The sequence below is a fragment of the Ovis aries genome, chromosome 4 (genome assembly GCF_016772045.2).
Source record: "Ovis aries strain OAR_USU_Benz2616 breed Rambouillet chromosome 4, ARS-UI_Ramb_v3.0, whole genome shotgun sequence".
Taxonomy (NCBI): domain Eukaryota; kingdom Metazoa; phylum Chordata; class Mammalia; order Artiodactyla; family Bovidae; genus Ovis; species Ovis aries.
In genome coordinates this window covers 11,330,561-11,349,753 of record NC_056057.1, presented here as the reverse complement: position 1 = coordinate 11,349,753, position 19,193 = coordinate 11,330,561, and the positions used below count along the sequence as shown (strand labels likewise).

General features: G+C 39.1%; 1 protein-coding gene and 1 pseudogene across 5 annotated transcripts in view; one reads left to right on the top strand and one right to left on the bottom strand.

Annotated features, from left to right (window-relative positions):
• HEPACAM2 (HEPACAM family member 2) overlaps positions 1-19,193 on the top strand; it is a 55,922-nt gene that overhangs the window by 22,068 nt on the left and 14,661 nt on the right. For all 5 annotated transcript variants that reach the window (XM_042248380.2, XM_027968449.3, XM_042248381.2 and 2 more), the window contains exon 4: positions 10,527-10,823. In XM_042248380.2, coding sequence (XP_042104314.1) covers positions 10,527-10,823 — 297 coding nt within the window. The remainder of the gene's footprint in view (positions 1-10,526; positions 10,824-19,193) is intronic.
• Positions 4,605-4,987, bottom strand: LOC114114473 (ubiquitin-conjugating enzyme E2 variant 1-like; annotated as a pseudogene).

Genomic DNA, 19,193 nt, shown 5'->3' with positions numbered 1-19,193 from the left:
CAAAAAAAGATGTCCTTTTCATCATAGGGGATAGCAATGCAAAAGTAGGAAGTCAAGAGATACTTGAAGTAACAGACAAGTTTGACTTTGGAGTACAAAATAAAGCAGAACAAAAACTAAGAAGAATTTTGCCGAGAGAACACACTAGTCATAGCAAACACCCTCTTCCAATAACACAAGACATGACTCTATGCATGGACATCACTAGATGGTCAATATTGAAATCAGATTGATTATATTCTTTGCAGCCGAAGATGGAGAAGCTCTATACAGTCAGCAAAAACAAGACCAGGAGCTGACTGTGGCTCAGATGTGAGCTCTTTATTGCAAAATTGAGGCTTAAATTGAAGAAAGTAGGGAAAACCACTAGGCCATTCAAGTATGACCTAAATCAAGTCCCTTATTGTTATACACTGGAGGTGACTGATAGATTCAAGGGGTTAGATCTGATAGACAGAGTGGCTGAAGAACTATGGATGGAGTTTCATAACATTATACAGGAGGCAGTGACCAAAACCATCCCAAAGAAAAGAAATGCAAGAAGGCAAAGTGGTTGTCTGAGGCTTTACAAATAGCTGAGGAAAGAAGAAAAGTAAAAGGCCAGGAAGAAAGAGAAAGATATATCCAACTGAATGCAGAGTTCCAGAGAATAGCAAGGAGAGATAAGAAGGCCTTCTTAAATGAACAATGCAAAGAAACAGTAAAATGGGAAAGACTAGAGATCTCTTCAAGAAAACTAGAGGTACCAAGGGAACATATCATGCAAAGATGGGCACAATAAAGGACAGGAATGTTAAGAACCTAACAGAAGCAGAAGAGATTAAGAAGAGGTGGCGAGAATACACAGAAGAACTGTACGAAAAAGGTCTTAATGACCCGGATAACCACGATGATGTGGTCCCTCACCTAGATCCAGACATCCTGCAGTGTGAAGTCAAGTGGACCTTAGGCAGCAATACTACAAACAAAGTTAGCTGAGGTAACGGAATTCCAGCTGAATTGTTTAAAATTCTAAAAGATGATATTAAAGTTCTGCATGCAATATGTCAGCAAATTTGAAAAATTCAGCAGTAGCCAGCAGACTAGAAAAGGTCAGTTTTCATTCCAATTCCAAAGAAGTGAAGTGCCAAAGATTGTTCAAACTACCATACAACTGCGTTTATTTCACAGGCGAGCCAGTTTATGCTCAAAATCCTTCAGGCTAGGCTTCAGCAGTACATGAGCTGAGAACTTCCAGATGTATGAGCTGGGTTTAGAAAAGGCAGAGGAAGCAGAGACCAAATTGCCAATGTTCACTGAATCAAAGAGAAAGCAAGAAAATTTCTGAAAAACATCTACTTCTGCTTCATTGACTACACTAAAGCCTTTGAGTGTGAATCACAACAAACTGTGGAAAATTCTTAAAGTGATGGGAGTACCAGACCACCTTACCTGTCTCCTGGGAAACCTGTATGTGGATCAAGAAACAACAATTAGAACTGAACATGTAACAACAGACTGGTTCAAAATTGGGAAAGGAATATGTCAAGGCTGTATATTGTCACCTTGCTCATTTAACTTCTATGCAGTATACATCATGCAAAATGCCAGGCTGGATGAATCTCAAGCTGGAATCAAGATTGCTCGGAGAAATATCAACACCCTCAGATATGCAGGCAGATTATACCACTCTAATGGCATAAAATGAAGAGGTACTAAACAGCCTCTTGATTCAGGTGAAAGCAGAAAGTGAAAAAACTGGCTTGAAAATCAACATGAAAAAAACTAAGATAGTGACATCTGGTCCCATCACGTCATGGCAAATAGAAAGGGAAAAAGTAGAAGCAGTGACAAATATTTTTTTTCCTTGGTCTCCAACATTACTTCGGACAGTGATTGCAGCCATGAAATCAAAAGATGCTTGCTTCCTGGAAGGTAAACTATGACAAACCTAGACAACATACTAAAAGGCAGAGTCATCACTTTGCCAACAAAGGTCCATATAGTCAAAGCTATGGTTTTTCCAGTAGTCATGTATGGATGCAAGAGTTGGACCATAAAGAAGGCTGGACACTGAAGAGTTGATGCTTTCAAATTGTGGTCCTGGAGAAGACTCTGGAGAGTTTCTTGGACTCAGTCTCAACCAGTCAATCCTAAAGGAAATTAACCCTGAATATTCCTTGAAAGGATTGATGCTGGGGTGAAGCTCCAGTACTGTGGCCACCTAACTCAAAGATCCAACTCATTGGAAAAGACCTTGTGGCTTGGAAAGATTGAAGACAAAAGGAGAAGGGAGCAGCAGAGGATGAGATGGTTGGATAGCATCACTGATTCAGTGGATATGAATTTGAGCAAACTCTGGGAGATAGTGGAGAAGGCAATGGCAACCCACTCCAGTACTATTGCCTGGAAAATCCCATGGACGGAGGAGCCTGATAGGCTGCAGTCCATGGGGTCATGAAGAGTCAAACATGACTGAGCGACTTCACTTTCACTTTTCACTTTCATACATTGGAGAAGGAAATGCCAGTGTTCTTGCCTGGAGAATCCCAGGGATGGAGGAGCCTGGTAGGCTGCCATCTGTGGGGTCACACAGAGTCAGACCCAACTGAAGCGACTTAGCAGCAGCAGCAGCAGCAGCTGGGAGACAGTGAAGAACAGAGGAGACTGGCATGCTGCAATCAGACTTAGTGACTAAAAAACAACAACCTATCATATAACATATAGAAACACAACACATGTTCATGATTTTTTCCATAAAATCACTAAGTTAGCCATTTTTTGGTTTGGGTCTTTAAGAATTAAATAAAATGTGTAGGCTGAAGATCTGTCATTTATCTTACTGATACAGCATCAACATGCTTATAATCTTTATCATTTAATGGAAACTGTTCTCACTTTCCTTCCTTCACCTATTAACACCCGTCACAATCTCATCTTCTTCAGAAAGGCTCACCTGCCCCTCATCTTGTCTCACCCCCTCAGCATCCCTAAGAGGTTTGCTGTGCACCTTCAGCACCCCATTCCTGTCTCTCCACAGCACTCACTTTCCATGAGCCTCTTCCACTCATAAGCATCTCAGGAAAAAGTGGGAGCTCTGTGTTATTCACCTTTGTATCCCTAAGGCAATACTTGACACAGATTAAGAACTCAACAGAGGGCAAAGATTGTTCAAACTACCATACATCTGGTAGGTTGTAGCCTACTTATTTCACAGGCTAGCCAGGTTATGCTTAAAATCCTTCAGGCTAGGCTTCAACAGTATGTGAACCATGAACTTCCAGATGTTCAAGCTGGATTTAGAAAAGGCAGAGGAACCAGAGATCAAATTGCCACTATCCACTGGATCATCAAAAAAGTGAGAGAGTTCCAGAAAAACATCTACTTCTGCTTTATTGACTATGCCAAAGCTTTTGACTGTGTGGGTCACAGCAGACTGTGGAGGATTCTTCAAAAGATGGGAATACCAGACCACCTGACCTGCCCCTGAGAAATCTGTATGCAGGTCAAGAAGCAACAGTTAGAACTGGATGTGGAACCACAGACTGGTTCCAAATCAGGAAAGGAGTATGTCAAGGCTGTATATTGTCACCCTGCTTATTTAACTTATATGCAGAGTACATCATGCAAAATGCTGGACTGGATGAAGCACAAGCTGGAATCAAGATTGCTAGGAGAAATATCAATAACCTCAGATATGCAGCTGACATCACCCTTATGGCAGAAAGTGAAGAAGAACTAAAGAGCCTCTTGATGACAGTGAAAGAAGGGAGTGAAAAAGTTGGCTTAAAACTCAACATTCAGAAAATGAAGATCATGGCATCTGGTCCCATCACTTCATGGCAAATAGAAGGGAAAACAATGGAAGCAGTGACAGACTTTATTTTGGGGGGGCTCCAAAATCACTGCAGATGGTGATTGCAGCCATGAAATTAAAAGGTGCTTGCTCCTTGGAAAAAAAGTTATGTCCAACTTAGACAGCACATTGAAAAGCAGAGACATTGCTTTGCCAACAAAGATCTGTCTAATCAAAGCTACAGTTTTTCCAGTTGTCATGTATGGATGTGAGAGTTAGACCATAAAGAAAGCTGAGCACCAAAGAATTGATGCTTTTAAACTGTGGTGTTGGAGAAGACTCTTGAGCAGCCCCTGGACAGCAAGGAGATCCAACCAGTCCATTCTAAAGGAGATCAGTCCTGAATATTCATTGGAAGGACTGATGCTGAAGCTGAAACTCCAATACTTTGGCCATCTGATGCAAAGAACTCACTTGTTGGAAAAGACCCTGATGCTGGGAAAGATTGAAGGTGGGAGGAGAAGGGAACGACAGAGGATGAGATGGTTGGATGGCATCACCGACTCAATGGACATGAGTTTCATTAAACTCTGGGAGTTGGTGATGGACAGGGAGGCCTGGCATGCTGCAGTCAATGGGATCACAAAGAGTTGGGCATGACTGAGTGACTGAACTGAATAGTATCTTAAGATAAACTGCCTTTGAATGGGAGCTTTCTTTCCAGTTCTTTGAAGTCTACAAGACATATCTAGAAAATTTACTACTGTGGAAAATGAAGACTGCTTAAATCAAATGGAGGGCAGGGGAGGGCCTGTGGTTTTCTTTCTGATTAATTGCTGTAACACTGTCCTTCAGGCAGCTGAGGGAATTTCATATTCTCTTTAGACATCATTAGACGCTGAAGTTCTTGCAGGACAACTTTGACACTATACGAATTCTGCCATTTTGCTAACACTGGTATGGTTCTTGGGTCCGCCACTCCATTAGAACTATTAACTCCATTCTTATTAATTTTTGTTACAAATCTTACAAAGGGGGGTGCTTCTAGGTATTTAGGTACACATTCTATTTTAAGTTTGTATATTCATTTTTCATAAATTGTTCTTGGAGGCCCAATTATCATCCTTGTCCATCTTGAGTCATGTCTTCGTCATCTTATAGACCCCAGCTAACTGTGCCATCTCCTTTCTGGCCTTCTTCGAGTTCTTCCAACAGTCAGAAATTGCGAGGGACTTTTACTCATACAAAAAATTGCTGTAAGTTGTCGTACCTCAAGCTTGCTGCTTACAAAACTATCTGTATTGACAAGCACAACCAGAAGGAAGAGGCACATGGTTCATTATCTGTGAAGTGACGACTAAACCAGGGCTAGGTGACGGAACCTACAACCAGCACAAGATGCTCACACAGTGAGACACACGGGAATGAGACCAGCTAAGAGACTCCAGGTTCTCGTCTGCCAGCTCCAGCTCTTTCTGGGGAACACTCTTGAATGCAATGGAAGACCACAACCTCCACCACCCATTGTGAAATGTTCATAAGAGGACTGTGTGTGTGAGGCTGCTCCAACATATGCGGATTTAAAATGTAACAGGCTTACTCTTCTGGCACTCCGTTTTTGGTTAACTGTCAGGGTAGCCTGTGGGATGCTGCATCAGAGGAAAGACCTGGCTGCCAAGGGCTACCCTTTGAGGGCCTGCAATCCTGGCCAAGGCAGGAGGAAGTAACCTGTCATAACACGAGCATCCTGAGAATTCTGGTGGGTTTTTCACAGTTCCACCCTCTAAGATCTATGCAGAAATCACACAACAGACCCCTTAGCCAGTGGGGCATCCTCTCAGTCACCCCTCAGGATCCTGTTTCTTTCTCTCATTCTTCCTCGGGGGCTTCTCTGAAGTCAGGACCAAAAGGACATCCCCAAGTCTCCTCCCCCTGCTCAGACACCCAGCATCCAAGAAAGGACTTCTGTCGATTTGGGGATGCCTCCTCATCCTCTAGGGGAGCCCTCGATGTCGTCTAAAGAACCACCAGCCCCTGACTCCTCCGGAGTGGCTCTGGCCTCACCCCTTGCCTGCTCCAGCCATTTTGCAGCACTGCACGGCTGGGCCCTTCCTCTCAACAGGGCCCTCACGCTGCCTTCCATTTGCTTTTGTTTGTTTTTTCTGACCTTTAGCAAAGTTCCTCAATAATGTAGTAAATGTGATATTTCAATATTCCCCCAAAGAGGCCCACATCATAATTTAGAATTTCAGCATGAATCACCTCTTCTGTTTTCTTGAGGTGCTGTTTCTATGACAATTTCCTTCACAAAAACAGGAATTGCTTTTCATTTTGGCAGAAAAAAAGTATAACAAAGTCAAGAGTGACAGTGTATCGTTGAGGTTATGATGTCACAACCCAGTGTTGGCCTTGGTGGAATACAGTGTCAAGGCAGTAATACAGGCAGGTATCTACTTGCAGTTCATGAAATGTGTATGCCCATCTGTGTTGTAAATTATAACCCAGTAACCACTGCATTTTGTGTACAACATATGGCACTGCTCATGGGAAAGTGCTCTAAGTGATAAATATGAAAGAAAAAAGGGTCATTCACAGTAAATACTTACCATCTGCTCCCAAACAGGATGGCAAGCAGCATCATGATGGAAATTTAGATTCTGTTCCCACCCAGCCATAAATTGTTAAACAGAACAGATGATATATGATTTTACAAGTCACTTAGTAAACACCCATTCCTAAGGCAAAGGTTTCATTTCTGCCAAGGGCAAGAAACTGAACCACAGTCAAAATAGAATTATCCATCTGTTTTCATCTTCAATGTCAGAGGCCACACTGGTTGAATCACTCAAATATCCTCAGTTGGATTGCTCATGCTATGAATAATATGTTAGGCTGCATTTCAGAGTAAATGATGGTCAGCTTGCCGTGGTAATGAAGAAGGAAACAGCATCATCGTGCAGTCAGAAGAAAGTAGATTGTAAGCAGTATGTAGAATGTCATAGACAGATAGGTCAGTCTATGTGTGTGCGTGAGAGAGAGACGGTGGGTAAAGAAAGAAGACTTAGGACTTTCCTGCTTAAGAATCTGTCTGCTGGTGCAGGGGACACAGGTTTGATCCCTGGTCCAGGAGGATACCACATGCCACAACTACTGAAGCCCACTCCCTTGAGCCTGAACTCTGCAACAAGAGAAGCCACTGAAATGAGAAGCCTGGGCACTGCAACTAGAGAATAGCTCCCACTCATCGCAACTAAAGAAAGCCCATGTGCAGCAGCAAAGACCCACTGGGCCAAAAAGAATAAATAAATAATTTTTAAAAAACAAAAGGAAAAAGACTTAAAGATCATACCCTGAAATATGGATGTTCGTTCTCTGAGATGAAAACAAATGAGTTTTCATCTTCATGCCTCTCTGGAATTTTAGGATTTTCTGCAGTGGAATGTATTTCTTATAAAATCAGGTAAAATATGCTGAATTTTAATGAGTCATATCAGAAGCAAGGAACTTAAATTCATTAAAGTGTTAGGTTCCGAGAACTGAAAGAGGTGCTTGTGTGGGGACTGAGGAAGTTTGAGATGGTTGATGCTAACTCTGAGGAACCAGATATAGCAGATAATTAAGACAGACAGAAAAGATTATGCTAATCATGAAATCCAATAAATGAGGAAGTAGAAAAATCAAAATAAAAATGAGCATAGGGAAGATGAATAAGGACAATCAGATTCCTTTCTTTAGAAGCATGTTTTACTTGAAACTAGAGAGATTATTAAATTAGATAATCAACCTTATTCACCAGCCTTCACTTTAAATTACTATGGGCTTCCTCTGCAAATCAAACCGGTTCTCCAAAATGGGAGAATTACTGCTTTTAAGAATATGCCATTATGTTGTGAGAAAGTGAAAGTATTAGTCATTCAGTCATGTCTGAATCTTTGCAACCTCATGAACTGTAGCCCGCCAGGCTCCTCTGTCCATGGAATTCTCCAGGCAAGAATACTGGAGTGGGTTCCCATTCCCTTCTCCAAGGGATCTTCCTGATCCCAGGATCAAACTCAGGTCTCCTGCATTGCAGGTGAACTCTTTGCTACATGAACCACCAGGGAAGCAGTCCTAAAGTGATTCCAAATGGAAAGTTCCCAAAGAAGTTTTGAGTAACGTCAGCAAACTTTGAAAGCAATCTTTATCATCATCATGTGTGTTCTCAAACGACTTGTTTTTATACTCATATCCTATAAACTCTGAAAACAAGTAGAAAGACAAACTTGTAGTGAGTGACCACCCTTCTCTTTTTCAAGCCTTCCTTGCTCTGCTCTCAGAAATGCTCTCAGGCGTCAGTCTTTGTGACAGACTGGGGTCTTCTGCTATTCCAAACCTCTGTTGATTCCTCCCATTGGTTTCCTATGATGTGAACCGTAACCAATGTCCACCAGACAGTGACCTTTGGTTCCCTAATATTCTGTCAGTGCTGTCAACTTGAGGGGACCCTGCTGCTGCGCTGGAGCTGAGATAATAGCAGCAGGAACCGTGTATACAGCACCTGACACGTCAGTTCTCCTCACAGTGCCTGGAACAGTATCATGCATGCAGGAGCATCTCAGTACTGATTCTGATTGAATGAATGAAAACAACTTTTCATCCCCATTACACAACTAACTATTCAATGGTTTTGCAACACACAATTCTAAAACAGAGATTTTCCCCTGAGACTGTATCACAGCATGAAATGAGAAAACAGTGAGTTCTAGTACAGTCCCAGGAACGGGGCATTCATTTCTCTGCACTTGAATCCTCCATCTCCAGTTCCTGATTACTTTGAATTTGAAGGTACTTCTATGTTTGCTTTCTAAAAGCAGGATCATCTCATGTATATATATTAATATAAATCTATAGTTTTCCTTCAGATGCCTCTGTGTCTTTAGGAAGCGGATATGTGTAAAGTGTATGTCCTCTGGCTAAATATAATTTATTGCTATGTACCTTCACCGTCTGTTGTATCTTAGGAAATTTGTCTCCCAAGTGGTAGGTTGGTCAGAAAATGCTGGCATAATGGAGAACCACTCTGGGAATCCGCAAATTTTGAGGTTGACTTGCCAGTATCCAAAGTAACAAGCCTGGCATGAATCATGGCGTTTCAAAGATAGCAAGATTGGCAGCCAGTCACCTAGTCAATCTTTTTATAGCAAAGGTGAGGAAAGTGAGACCCCAAAAGCTTAAGTGGCTTTTGAAGAACATTTTGCTAATCATTGAAAAAATCAGAATTTAACCTAGACATCCCACTCTCTAATCACCACATTGTGTTACCCCACACAATGAGAGATGAGCAGGTGTTGCTTTTTCAAAAATTAGGACGTTTGAGATTAGGTTATTTCTAAGCAAACCATCAATAACCTTATCCAGTTTATAAATTCCTTGAGAGTAGGAACTGTGTCTTATACATTTTTTATCACTCACGTATTAAATATATTATGGAGCACTTAGTATCTCTAAAACAAGTATTTTTTGATTGACTACTTGATTAACTGAGTACAGAATTAATATGTAATTAGACAATAATTTATTGTACAACAAATAATACAGTTAGGAAAACAGACACTGTTTTGAAAAAGAAAGTTACACAATTTGGCAGGTTTTTTTTTTGGAGAGGTAATATGGATAATTAAATACATATATTTTAGAATCCTAGGTCTGCTATTTAATAGCTTTGTGACCATGGGAAAATTAAATTTTAAATATCTCTTCCTTCATTTTATAATGGGAATAACAATTACCTCATATGGTTGCTTTAAAGATTAAATGTGGTTGTCTGCATAAGTACTTAAAGTGCCTTCAGATGGCGAATAGCCAACAAATACTGGTTATGATCAGCTAAATTATGAGCACCTTAATACCTAAACCTTAAAGTTTTTAGAATATAAGTCAGGATATAACTGAATGAGAAAAACCTATCTAGCTGGGGAATATTTTTTTTTTAATCTCTCTTATTTGTTCTCTGAAGAAATCAATGGAAAATGTGTCTTAATCTGCAGACAATTTGGTGCCATAGAAATAGCAACCTGCTCCAGGAATATTGCTATGTAAGGAAAAATCACCATGGGATAGCCATGATTAAGTAGTTTATTGATGAGAATGAAGATGTATTTTTTTCCAAATGGAATCTAAGCTTAGCTTGTGGGGAGGAATTTTTAAACTTTTTTAAACTCTTAAAATGTCATGAAAATGTGGAATACTCCTGTACTTTTTTGCATAAATTTGTGCTCCATGTAAAACAAAGTAACTTTTAAATATTTGCATCAACTGTCCCAGCACTTAGAAGAAAAACAGATAATACTCAAAGAAAAGTTGTCAAAGAGAAGGTAGTAGCCATAATTTATTTTAAAATTACTTTTAAGTACAGCTGCAGTTTCAGAAAAATGGAACTTGTCTAACAAACTTATAGATTTATCTATACGTGACTCAAAAGCTTAGCACCACAATTATGATAACAGTGTCTGTAAAATTATATCCTAAGTTTCAAGGCTTTCACTGTTTCCGACAAGTTCAATCACTTCTCAAATGACTTCCTTTTCCATGGGTATCAGAATAAAACACTTTTAGGTCCTTATTGTTTACTGAGAGTCTAAATGAGGACCTAATTGCCCAAGTTTACACGAAGACTTTCATGAAAATAAAATGGTGCTAAACTCTCCCAAACTCAATAACTATATTGTGATTATTTATGTCACCCCTATATTTCTCTTTTCAATTAATGTAGATGGACCTTATGGACTTCGAGTTGATTCTGATAGGGGACTAAAAGTAGGGGAAGTGTTCACTGTGGATATTGGAGAAGCCATCTTGTTTGATTGTTCTGCTGACTCTTATCCTCCCAACACCTACTCCTGGATCCAGAGGACAAACAATGCCACATATGTCATTAAGCATGGGCCTCGCTTGGAAGTTGCATCCGAGAAAATAGCCCAGAAGACAACTGACTATATGTGCTGTGCTTACAACAACATAACTGGAAAGCGAGATGAAACTCACTTCACCATCATCATCACTTCTGTAGGTAAGTGGAACGTAAATGGCAGGGATCCGATGAAACCCAAATGCATGTTAGCCTTGCTCTGCTCCTATTTTATACTTATGTGGAAGAAAATATCATTGTGTGTATCATACTCTAGGAAACTCTTTTTTGAGTTAACTAAGCCATGGTTTCTAACAGCCAAAGAAAAAAAAACCCAAAGAATAGTGGAGAGAGAAATCAGTTGCTAGCTCTGAGGGGCTATAAAGAAAAAGAGAATTCAGTACAATCCTTCTAAGTGTTCATTCTTGCTTTCCTGATTTTACAAACAGGAATAAAAGAGAAGCAGATTACTCATTTATAAAAGTTTATATATACTGTTGCATTAAGTCAGACGAACACACCTCCGTGAATTAGAAATACAATTTCCCTACCATCTGGCTTCCTTCTCACTGTCCTTCATGGGCTTCCCTTCTTCTCTCACTGTATGAAACCTGAAATCTGTGGGATTTAGCAACAGGGGTCTCAACACCTTGGAAACTACAGAATTTTGTAAAGTTGTGAAATTTGGCGTTTTCTAGAAGTCATCTAACTTTTAGAAAGGTCATAAATCCAAAGAGTTAAGAATCATTGCCTAAAATACTCATGTCCACCAAATTCGCAGCTTTCTGAGCCTTCTCTTCTCTCTTCAGTATGACGTTATTCACTCCCATAGTTTCCTGTGACACTGGTACATCCCAAATGTGTAAGGCTCTAAAACTGTATGCACAATTACCTTCTAAGTGTCTCCACTTTGACGTGCCAGGGGCAGCATACAGGTCCAACATACCAAAAGTGACACATCTTCTTTACCTTCAAATTGCGCTTCTTTCTGTTTCCCTGTTTAAATGAATGGTCCTAGTAGCTACCACCCTTAGCCAGAAAGCTAAATGCCATCCCAGACTCTTTTCTCTTGCTTATTGCCTGGCCCAACATCCAATCAAGTTTGTCCATTTTCCTTTCTTCCTATCTCTCAAGTCCATTCTCCTCTCTCCTCTTTCCTCCTTCTTTCTTTTCTTCTTCTCCTTTTCCTTCCCCTTCTCCTCCTCTTCTTCCTAAATCTCTCCATTTATGCCTTCTGTTTCTTTGTCTTTATAGCCCTGGTGCCTAGGATAGGACCCATTACATAGAAAGTCAATGCATATTTTTTTAATAAGTAAAACAAGAATATAATCCTTAGAATTTTCAGTACTTGACCTGTAGGCCATGTGCATCAGAATCACATAGCGATATCTAATAATATATTTTCATTAAGATACCTCAGACCTTTCGGATCAGGACCTGGCAGCTCATAAATGGGATCTGAATATTCAGCAAGCACAAGCAAGACACCCACTTGTTTATGGTGACTTTTTTTCCTCCATAGCCTATTAAATTTATTTAAAAACTCATAATGAGCCATCAAGCATTATAAGACTATTATAAATATACAGATTGATAAATATATGGTAGGTGGGATCTTCCCAAGACTCCTTAAAATTGAAGGTATTCATATTTGCAAAAATCATCTGCGTACACTGGAACTTACATACAGACATGGTAAGGTTTTGTTTTTACTCTTATGAAGAAAATGCCACACTATCTAGAAGAGTGCTATCCAGTGGAACTTTTGCTTTGAAGGAAATGTTTGATATCTGCTCTATCTAATATAGTACTTCCTAGCCTCATTTGGATTTTCTTCTTTTTTTCCTCTTTCTTTTTTAAATTATGAAAGCAATTTATAAGAGACTTGGAAAGCACAGAACAAAGTTGCATATAGTTTCTCTATATATTTCAGTTATTTTAAAGTGGATAAATTAAGAGTTTTAGTTGGAGTTTCAATATCAAACTCTCAAAAATTAATGGAATGAATAGACAGAAAAGTAGAAGGATATAGTAGACCTGAAAAGCACCATGAGTCAATTCAACATAAATAACATTTATACAATTTTTACACAACAGTAGTATGCAAATCCTATTCAAGCTTCCATAGCTCATTTGGCTTTTGAGCACTTAAAATATGGTTATGCCACTGAGGAACTGAAGCTTTTGTTTTGTCCCTATTAATTTTAATTTAAGTATTTCTAGTGGCTAACATATATCTAGTGACTACCGTATTGGACAATGCAGTGCTAGAATTTTTACCTGAATTATGCTTCACTTGGGCAGTAGTTAATAACATATTTTCCTTATAGATCTCAAAAACATATATGTGTTTATGTTAGTCTCTCTGTCATGTCTGACTCTTTGCAACCCCATGAACTGTAATCTGCCAGTCTCCTCTATCCATGGCATTCTCCAGGCAAGAATACTGGAGTGGGTTGCCATTCCCTTCTCCAGGGGATCTCCTTGACCCAGGGATCAAACCCAGATCTCTTGCACTGCAGACAGATTCTTTACCATCTGAGCCACCAGGGTGTTTAGGGTTATATAAATCAGGCAATCAATCTTTCATTATTTGACACCTGTTATGGGCCAAATACTAGGGTAAATGCCATCTGAAAAAAAAAATAATTCCTGCTAACAAGATGCTCATAGCCTGATATGGGTGGGTGGCAGGCATGTAAGTAAACAGCTAGCATACTTTACTTTCTATTTTACCAAGTTTTTAATATATTTAACCAGCTTTTTACCTCAGTGGTTAACTGAAACATAATTTTTAAAAACAGCATAATTAATTATGTAATTTTGTGGCAATCTGGATGTTGTCTTAGACTTGTTCCTCATACTCATTGCAAGTGAAAACATGTCTATGATATGTAGGTGTGTACTGCACTGAAACCTTTCTTACTATCTAAACTTTTTCCATTAATATTCAGCCAAGCTATCATCATAATATCAGAATCCCCCAATATTTGATTCAGATCTTTTTACCAAAGTCCAATGACAGCTACAGTCTTAATATCAAATAATTACCTTTTGCAAAATCTAAAAAACCTGTTTGACCTGTACAAAGACCAGACATTTGTTATTATTGTAACTAAGAAGAGCAGGTGCTTATTTTTCGGAGTGATTCAGTGTTGTCAACATTCATGACCTCTTTGTGGTTTGTAGAGCTGTTTTCCAATCCCCAAATGTCCACAGAACTTAAACAGTAGCAAATGGCAAAGAAAATCAGTAGCATTAATGTGTTTTAAGTATCTGATTTTTAGAAACTTTTCTAAATCAATGAATCTCTACAATGCAAATTAAAGGTACAAGCCAACCAGGTGGGTCAGTGGTAAAGAGTCCAAATCCACCTGCTAAACAGGAGTTGCAGTTTTCATCTCCAGGTCAGGAAGATCCCCTGGAGAAGGAAATGGCCACCCACTCTAGTATTCTTGCCTGGGAAATCCCATGGACAGAGGAGCCTGGCAGGCTACAGTCCATGGGGCCGCAAAAGAGTCAGACATGACTTAGGGAATAAACAACAACAAAGTACAATGAAAAATTGGACATCATTTGTAACTGTCAGTTGGACACTTACTGACCACCCACTCTGATGAGCTAACCTATATTAATATCTGTGGAAATGCAAAATAATTTAGGGTGGTGAGATTTCTGCCTTTGAGATATTTTTAAAACCAAGTTACGTTTGATATAACCAGGGTCTAGTTGTAAGAAACAGAACATCTTTGTTTGTAATGAGGCAAAGAATGTGGCCAATCAAAAAAATCTCAGCAGTAAGACATGAGAGGCAAAGGAAGAAGGAATCAAAGATGACTATGTAGTCATAAATTTGGAAAGAAAACAACAAGCACCAGAAATAATCAAAGGTTTTGATTATTTGATAGGGACTTTCAGTTCAGGAGAGGAAGACTACAGAATATGGCTATTAGCTCTATGTTTTCCTGCCTGTTTAAGACTAAACCAGATGGTGCCTCCCCCCTCTTTGGACTATGATTCACATCTAAGTTATCAGTGGACCTCTTTGTATCTTAGTAGAGATATCCTAAAGAAGACAGGGGAAATAGGCAAAGTCACACAGCTAGTCAGTGATAAAGTAATATCTGAATTCAAAACCCCATTTTTTAACCACTGAGTAAACTGTCTCTCTTGACATTGACTGAGAGTATCAATGTCTAAAAAATATGTCACATATATATAAGATATGTCATATATTTGTACAAGATAGTATGTGTTTTCTTATCACCTTAACTAACTTTATGCTATAAACAAATAGATACTCTGGCTTATCCAGACATGTATACTTTCATATTAGTGAGAAATAATGAAATATTTGTAACTAAAAGTAATACCTAGTATGTACCTTTCAAGAAAAGAATAGCAATTAAAGTAGTAACTTAGCATTCATATTTTGGAAGAACAATGATTTTATTACTGTAATTAAAGACTTTCTTGAATGCAAGTATCCCTACTTTAAAATTTAACTGGGTCTAAATCACTATTGTGGCATGCAATATACATAAAATAAAAATGTTTATAATCAGAATTCAAATGTTCACATTTCATGACAACATTCCAGTGAACAAGTTATTAGAGTTCTCAAGAGCCATATGGCCACAATTAGAGATTTAGCCATAGTAGAAATATTTTTGTATGTGATCCAGCAAAATTTCTAATTTTTTAGTATCTATTTCTAATTGCACAACTTTTCATTAAAAAGAGAATGGGAAAATGACCCTACTCCTAGGCAGGAAAATGAATTTACTGATTTCTGTTAACTACCTAGAAATTTCTCTGGTTAAGATTTCCAGAAGATGTATTTCACTTTAGATCATGGAGGATAACAACTGAGATGAGCTACAACCCTTACATCCAGACCCCGAAGGCTTAGGTGACATCCCATAAGCATCTATCACAGAACAACTGTGTCTGTCAAGTGGGGCTGTGGTAGGGTGTGGAAATAGCATGCCCCCAGTAGGCCATCTTCATTGCCATAGGAACATGAATCACTGGCCATAATCAGCTTACAGACTGGATGGGAGCGATCTCAGGACTCCATTCTGATCTAGAAATAGACACGCTGACTGGTGGCATATGGCTGTCTTGTTTTAGGTGCAGTCTCTCAAACAGCAGGGCTGCGATACCATGGATACCACACCTCTTGCCTATATTTGCACTTAATATGTTATTTCATTTTATTTGTTTGCCTAAGGAGGGGGCAAATAGCATTTGCACTAGGGCTTTGGTAAATGAGTCAATCGTGTTTAAATAAGGGGGAGAATAGCATGCTATGTGCTAAAGAGTACAAAATTCTCTGGAAGAAAGAAGAGGGGGAGCTGCTGCAAGTGTCCAGAACCACATTTGGGATTCCTGTACGTTCTCTGTGGCAGTAAGGTCAGAATCCCCCTGTCATCTCAGTTTCAGTTTGGGTTCTAGAAATCCATCTCTCTACAGCACACTTGCCTGGGCGCTGACGCCACAGCAACTGTGCCACTTGATTTCACCCTGGACAAATCTGACATACTTTATTTTGTAAATTTCAAATACTGAACCTGGTAAGTTTTGTGTATCCTGGTAGAGAGAAGCAGTGTTTTGTTTTGTTTTTAATTGGAGGATAATTGCTTTACAATGTGGTATGGTTTCTGCCATCAGTTCAGTTCAGTCACTCAGTTGTGTCTGACTCTTTGTGACCCCATGGACTGCAGCACACCAGGCTTCCCTGTCCATCATCAACTCCCAGAGCTTGCTCACACTCATGTCCATCGAGTTGGTGATGCCATCCAACCATCTCATCTTCCGTCATCCCCTTCTCTTCCTGCCGTCAACCTTTCCCAGCATTAGGGTCTTTTCCAATGAGTCAGTTCTTCGCATCAGATGGCCAAAGTATTGGAGCTTCAGCTTCAGCATCAGTCCTTCCAATGAATATTCAGGATGGATTTCCTTTAGGATGGACTGGATTTCCTTTAGGATTGTATGGTTTCTGCCATACAACAACACAAATCACTCACAAGCATATATGCATACATATATATATATACTCCTCCCTCCTGAGCCTCCCAACCACCCTACCCGCATCCCAGCCCTTTAGGTCAGCACAGAGTGCTGGGCTGGGCTCCCTGTTTTATACAGCAGCTTCCCACTAGCTGTGCATTTTATACATGGTAGTGTGTAGATAAACAGATCGATCACAGTGCTACTCTCTCAGTTCGTCCCACCCTCTCCTTCCCCCACCATGCCCACAAGGCCATGCTCTATGCCTGTATCTTTATTCCTGCCCTGCAAATAGGTCCGTCAGTACCATTTTTCTAGACTCCATGTTTGAGAAGCAGTGTGGAGAGAATCAGGACGCTCTAGAAGAGAAGGGGGACTAAACAGGGAAGATCATTAGTTCTGAGAAAAGGATTGCCTCTCTTCTTCAGTCTGCAGGGAGAGGATACTTGCCCTTAGCCATGGCCAAGGTTTTGAGCTGACAGGTGCTAGTCACCTCAGGATACTTTCTGATGGAGGGCTAACAGAGGCCACAGGGGAGAGAGGCTACAGGGCAATAAGGAAGGAGCCTGAAGAAATAAGGAAGTAATGTTAAAGAGAATGAGTTGGATCCCCTCTAGGACAGAATGTACAAATTTAGTCATTCCAGGAAACACAAAGTAAAAGGGACAAAAATTTAAAAATGAAGGAGAGGGGAGGAGATGTGTCTTATCTCATTTAAACATCCAGTCCTTGTTTTTTGAACCTACTACAAGGCATCAGAATCATAGGAGCGCCTGGCAGAGCCAGTGTATGCCAGAGTGTAACTTCAGCATTACGAGAAACACTCTGAAATAATAATTATTAGCATATTTTCAAGCTTAAGGGGAAAAACAGCTGAGACTACATTAAAATATTTTTCATTGTAAAGTGTATTGTAGACAGTTGACCTGAATAAATTAGCATTGAATTTATTTCTAGGGACTAGGGGATATTGAATTTTAGTGAAGGCAGTCTGGCTATCAAGAAGTGAGAGAGTTGGAGTACATCAAACCTGGTGTTAGAAAAGGTTAGAGGAAAAAGTGAATATATTGAGCCTACCTGCCATTTGTTAAAACCGTTACATTTTTGGCAATCGGGAAAAAATTTATTTCTCCAGTCTCCATTCTAGGACTTACCTTCTATGGCGTGTGTTTTCATTTCTCTGAAACTATTTCTTCATCTGTACCTATAAATGACACTTTCAATTTCTTTATTATTTTCATTATTACTGATATGACATACCTATACCAAATAAATGGGAAACAAATGTACATTCGGTTTTATACATATATAATGCACCTAAATTTGATTGTGTATATCTGAAAATTGGCTAATTTTTATTTCAGTAATTGGACCTAAAATGAACAAATAAAAGAATTCACTTGCTAAAAGCGGTGCCCAAGTAATATGCTGTATCTTAAATCATGCCACTTTATTACTTAGCATTTTTAATCAGTTTTTTCTGCTGTTACTTTGCTTTTGTATCACTGCTGGTGTCTCAGACCATTCTGTTTGCCTCTGTCTTATTGATAGCCACACCAGAGTATGGGTCCTTCTGAATTTACACTTTAGAAGTAAAATTGAATAGATTTGTTGAGCTTCTAAAATTGTACCTCTGAAATGGTAGAGAATGTGAAATCAGTCATATAAAGAATATCATCTGGAGATACTGGATCTGAAGAAGAGACTTCTCAAGGGAGAAGTAAGAGCTTCATCAAACAATCGATGTGGCATCATACAGGGTCTGATTTATTTGTTGTAGTTCCAGTTGGTAGAACCAAGTAGATTTGGGCGTAATGATTTAAAGGATTTCTATTTCTCATATGATGGTCAGGCAAAAGTGGCAGAAAGAGCAGAGAATTGTAGTCGGCACTACTAAATTAAATTTGAGTCCTATACTGGAATTTTAGCTTGAACATCTTTAATATGAAACTTGTTATTACTGCATTGTTTTGATTTGCATTTCTCTAATAATTAGTGATGTTGAGCATCTTTTCATGTGACTGTTGGCCATTTGTATGTCTTCTTTGAAGAAATATCTATGTCTTTGGTCCATATTTTGATTGAGTTTTTTGGGTTTTTGATAATGAGCTGTATGAGCTGTCTGTATATTTTGGAATTAAGTCTCTGTTGGTTGCATCATCTGCAAATATTTTTCCCCAGTTCTTAAGTTGCTTCTTTGTTTTGTTTATGGTTTCCTTTGCTGTGTGTGCAAAACCTTACAAGTTTTATTGGGTCTCAACTGTGGGGTTGTTTTTTTTTTTTTTTTTTGCTTTTATTTCTTTTGCCATGGCAGACTAATCTAGGAAAATATTGCTGTGATTTGTGTCACAGAATATTTTGCCTAAAAGTATTAATTCTGATTAGATTATTTTTCATCTCTAAAATCTAAGAGGCAAAAAGTGTATAACAAACAAACAGAGAGGAAAAGAGAAATAAAATAAACTCCTAATAAAACCAAATTAAGACAAAAAAGGAGACAGCAAAAATGTAGGGTATGTA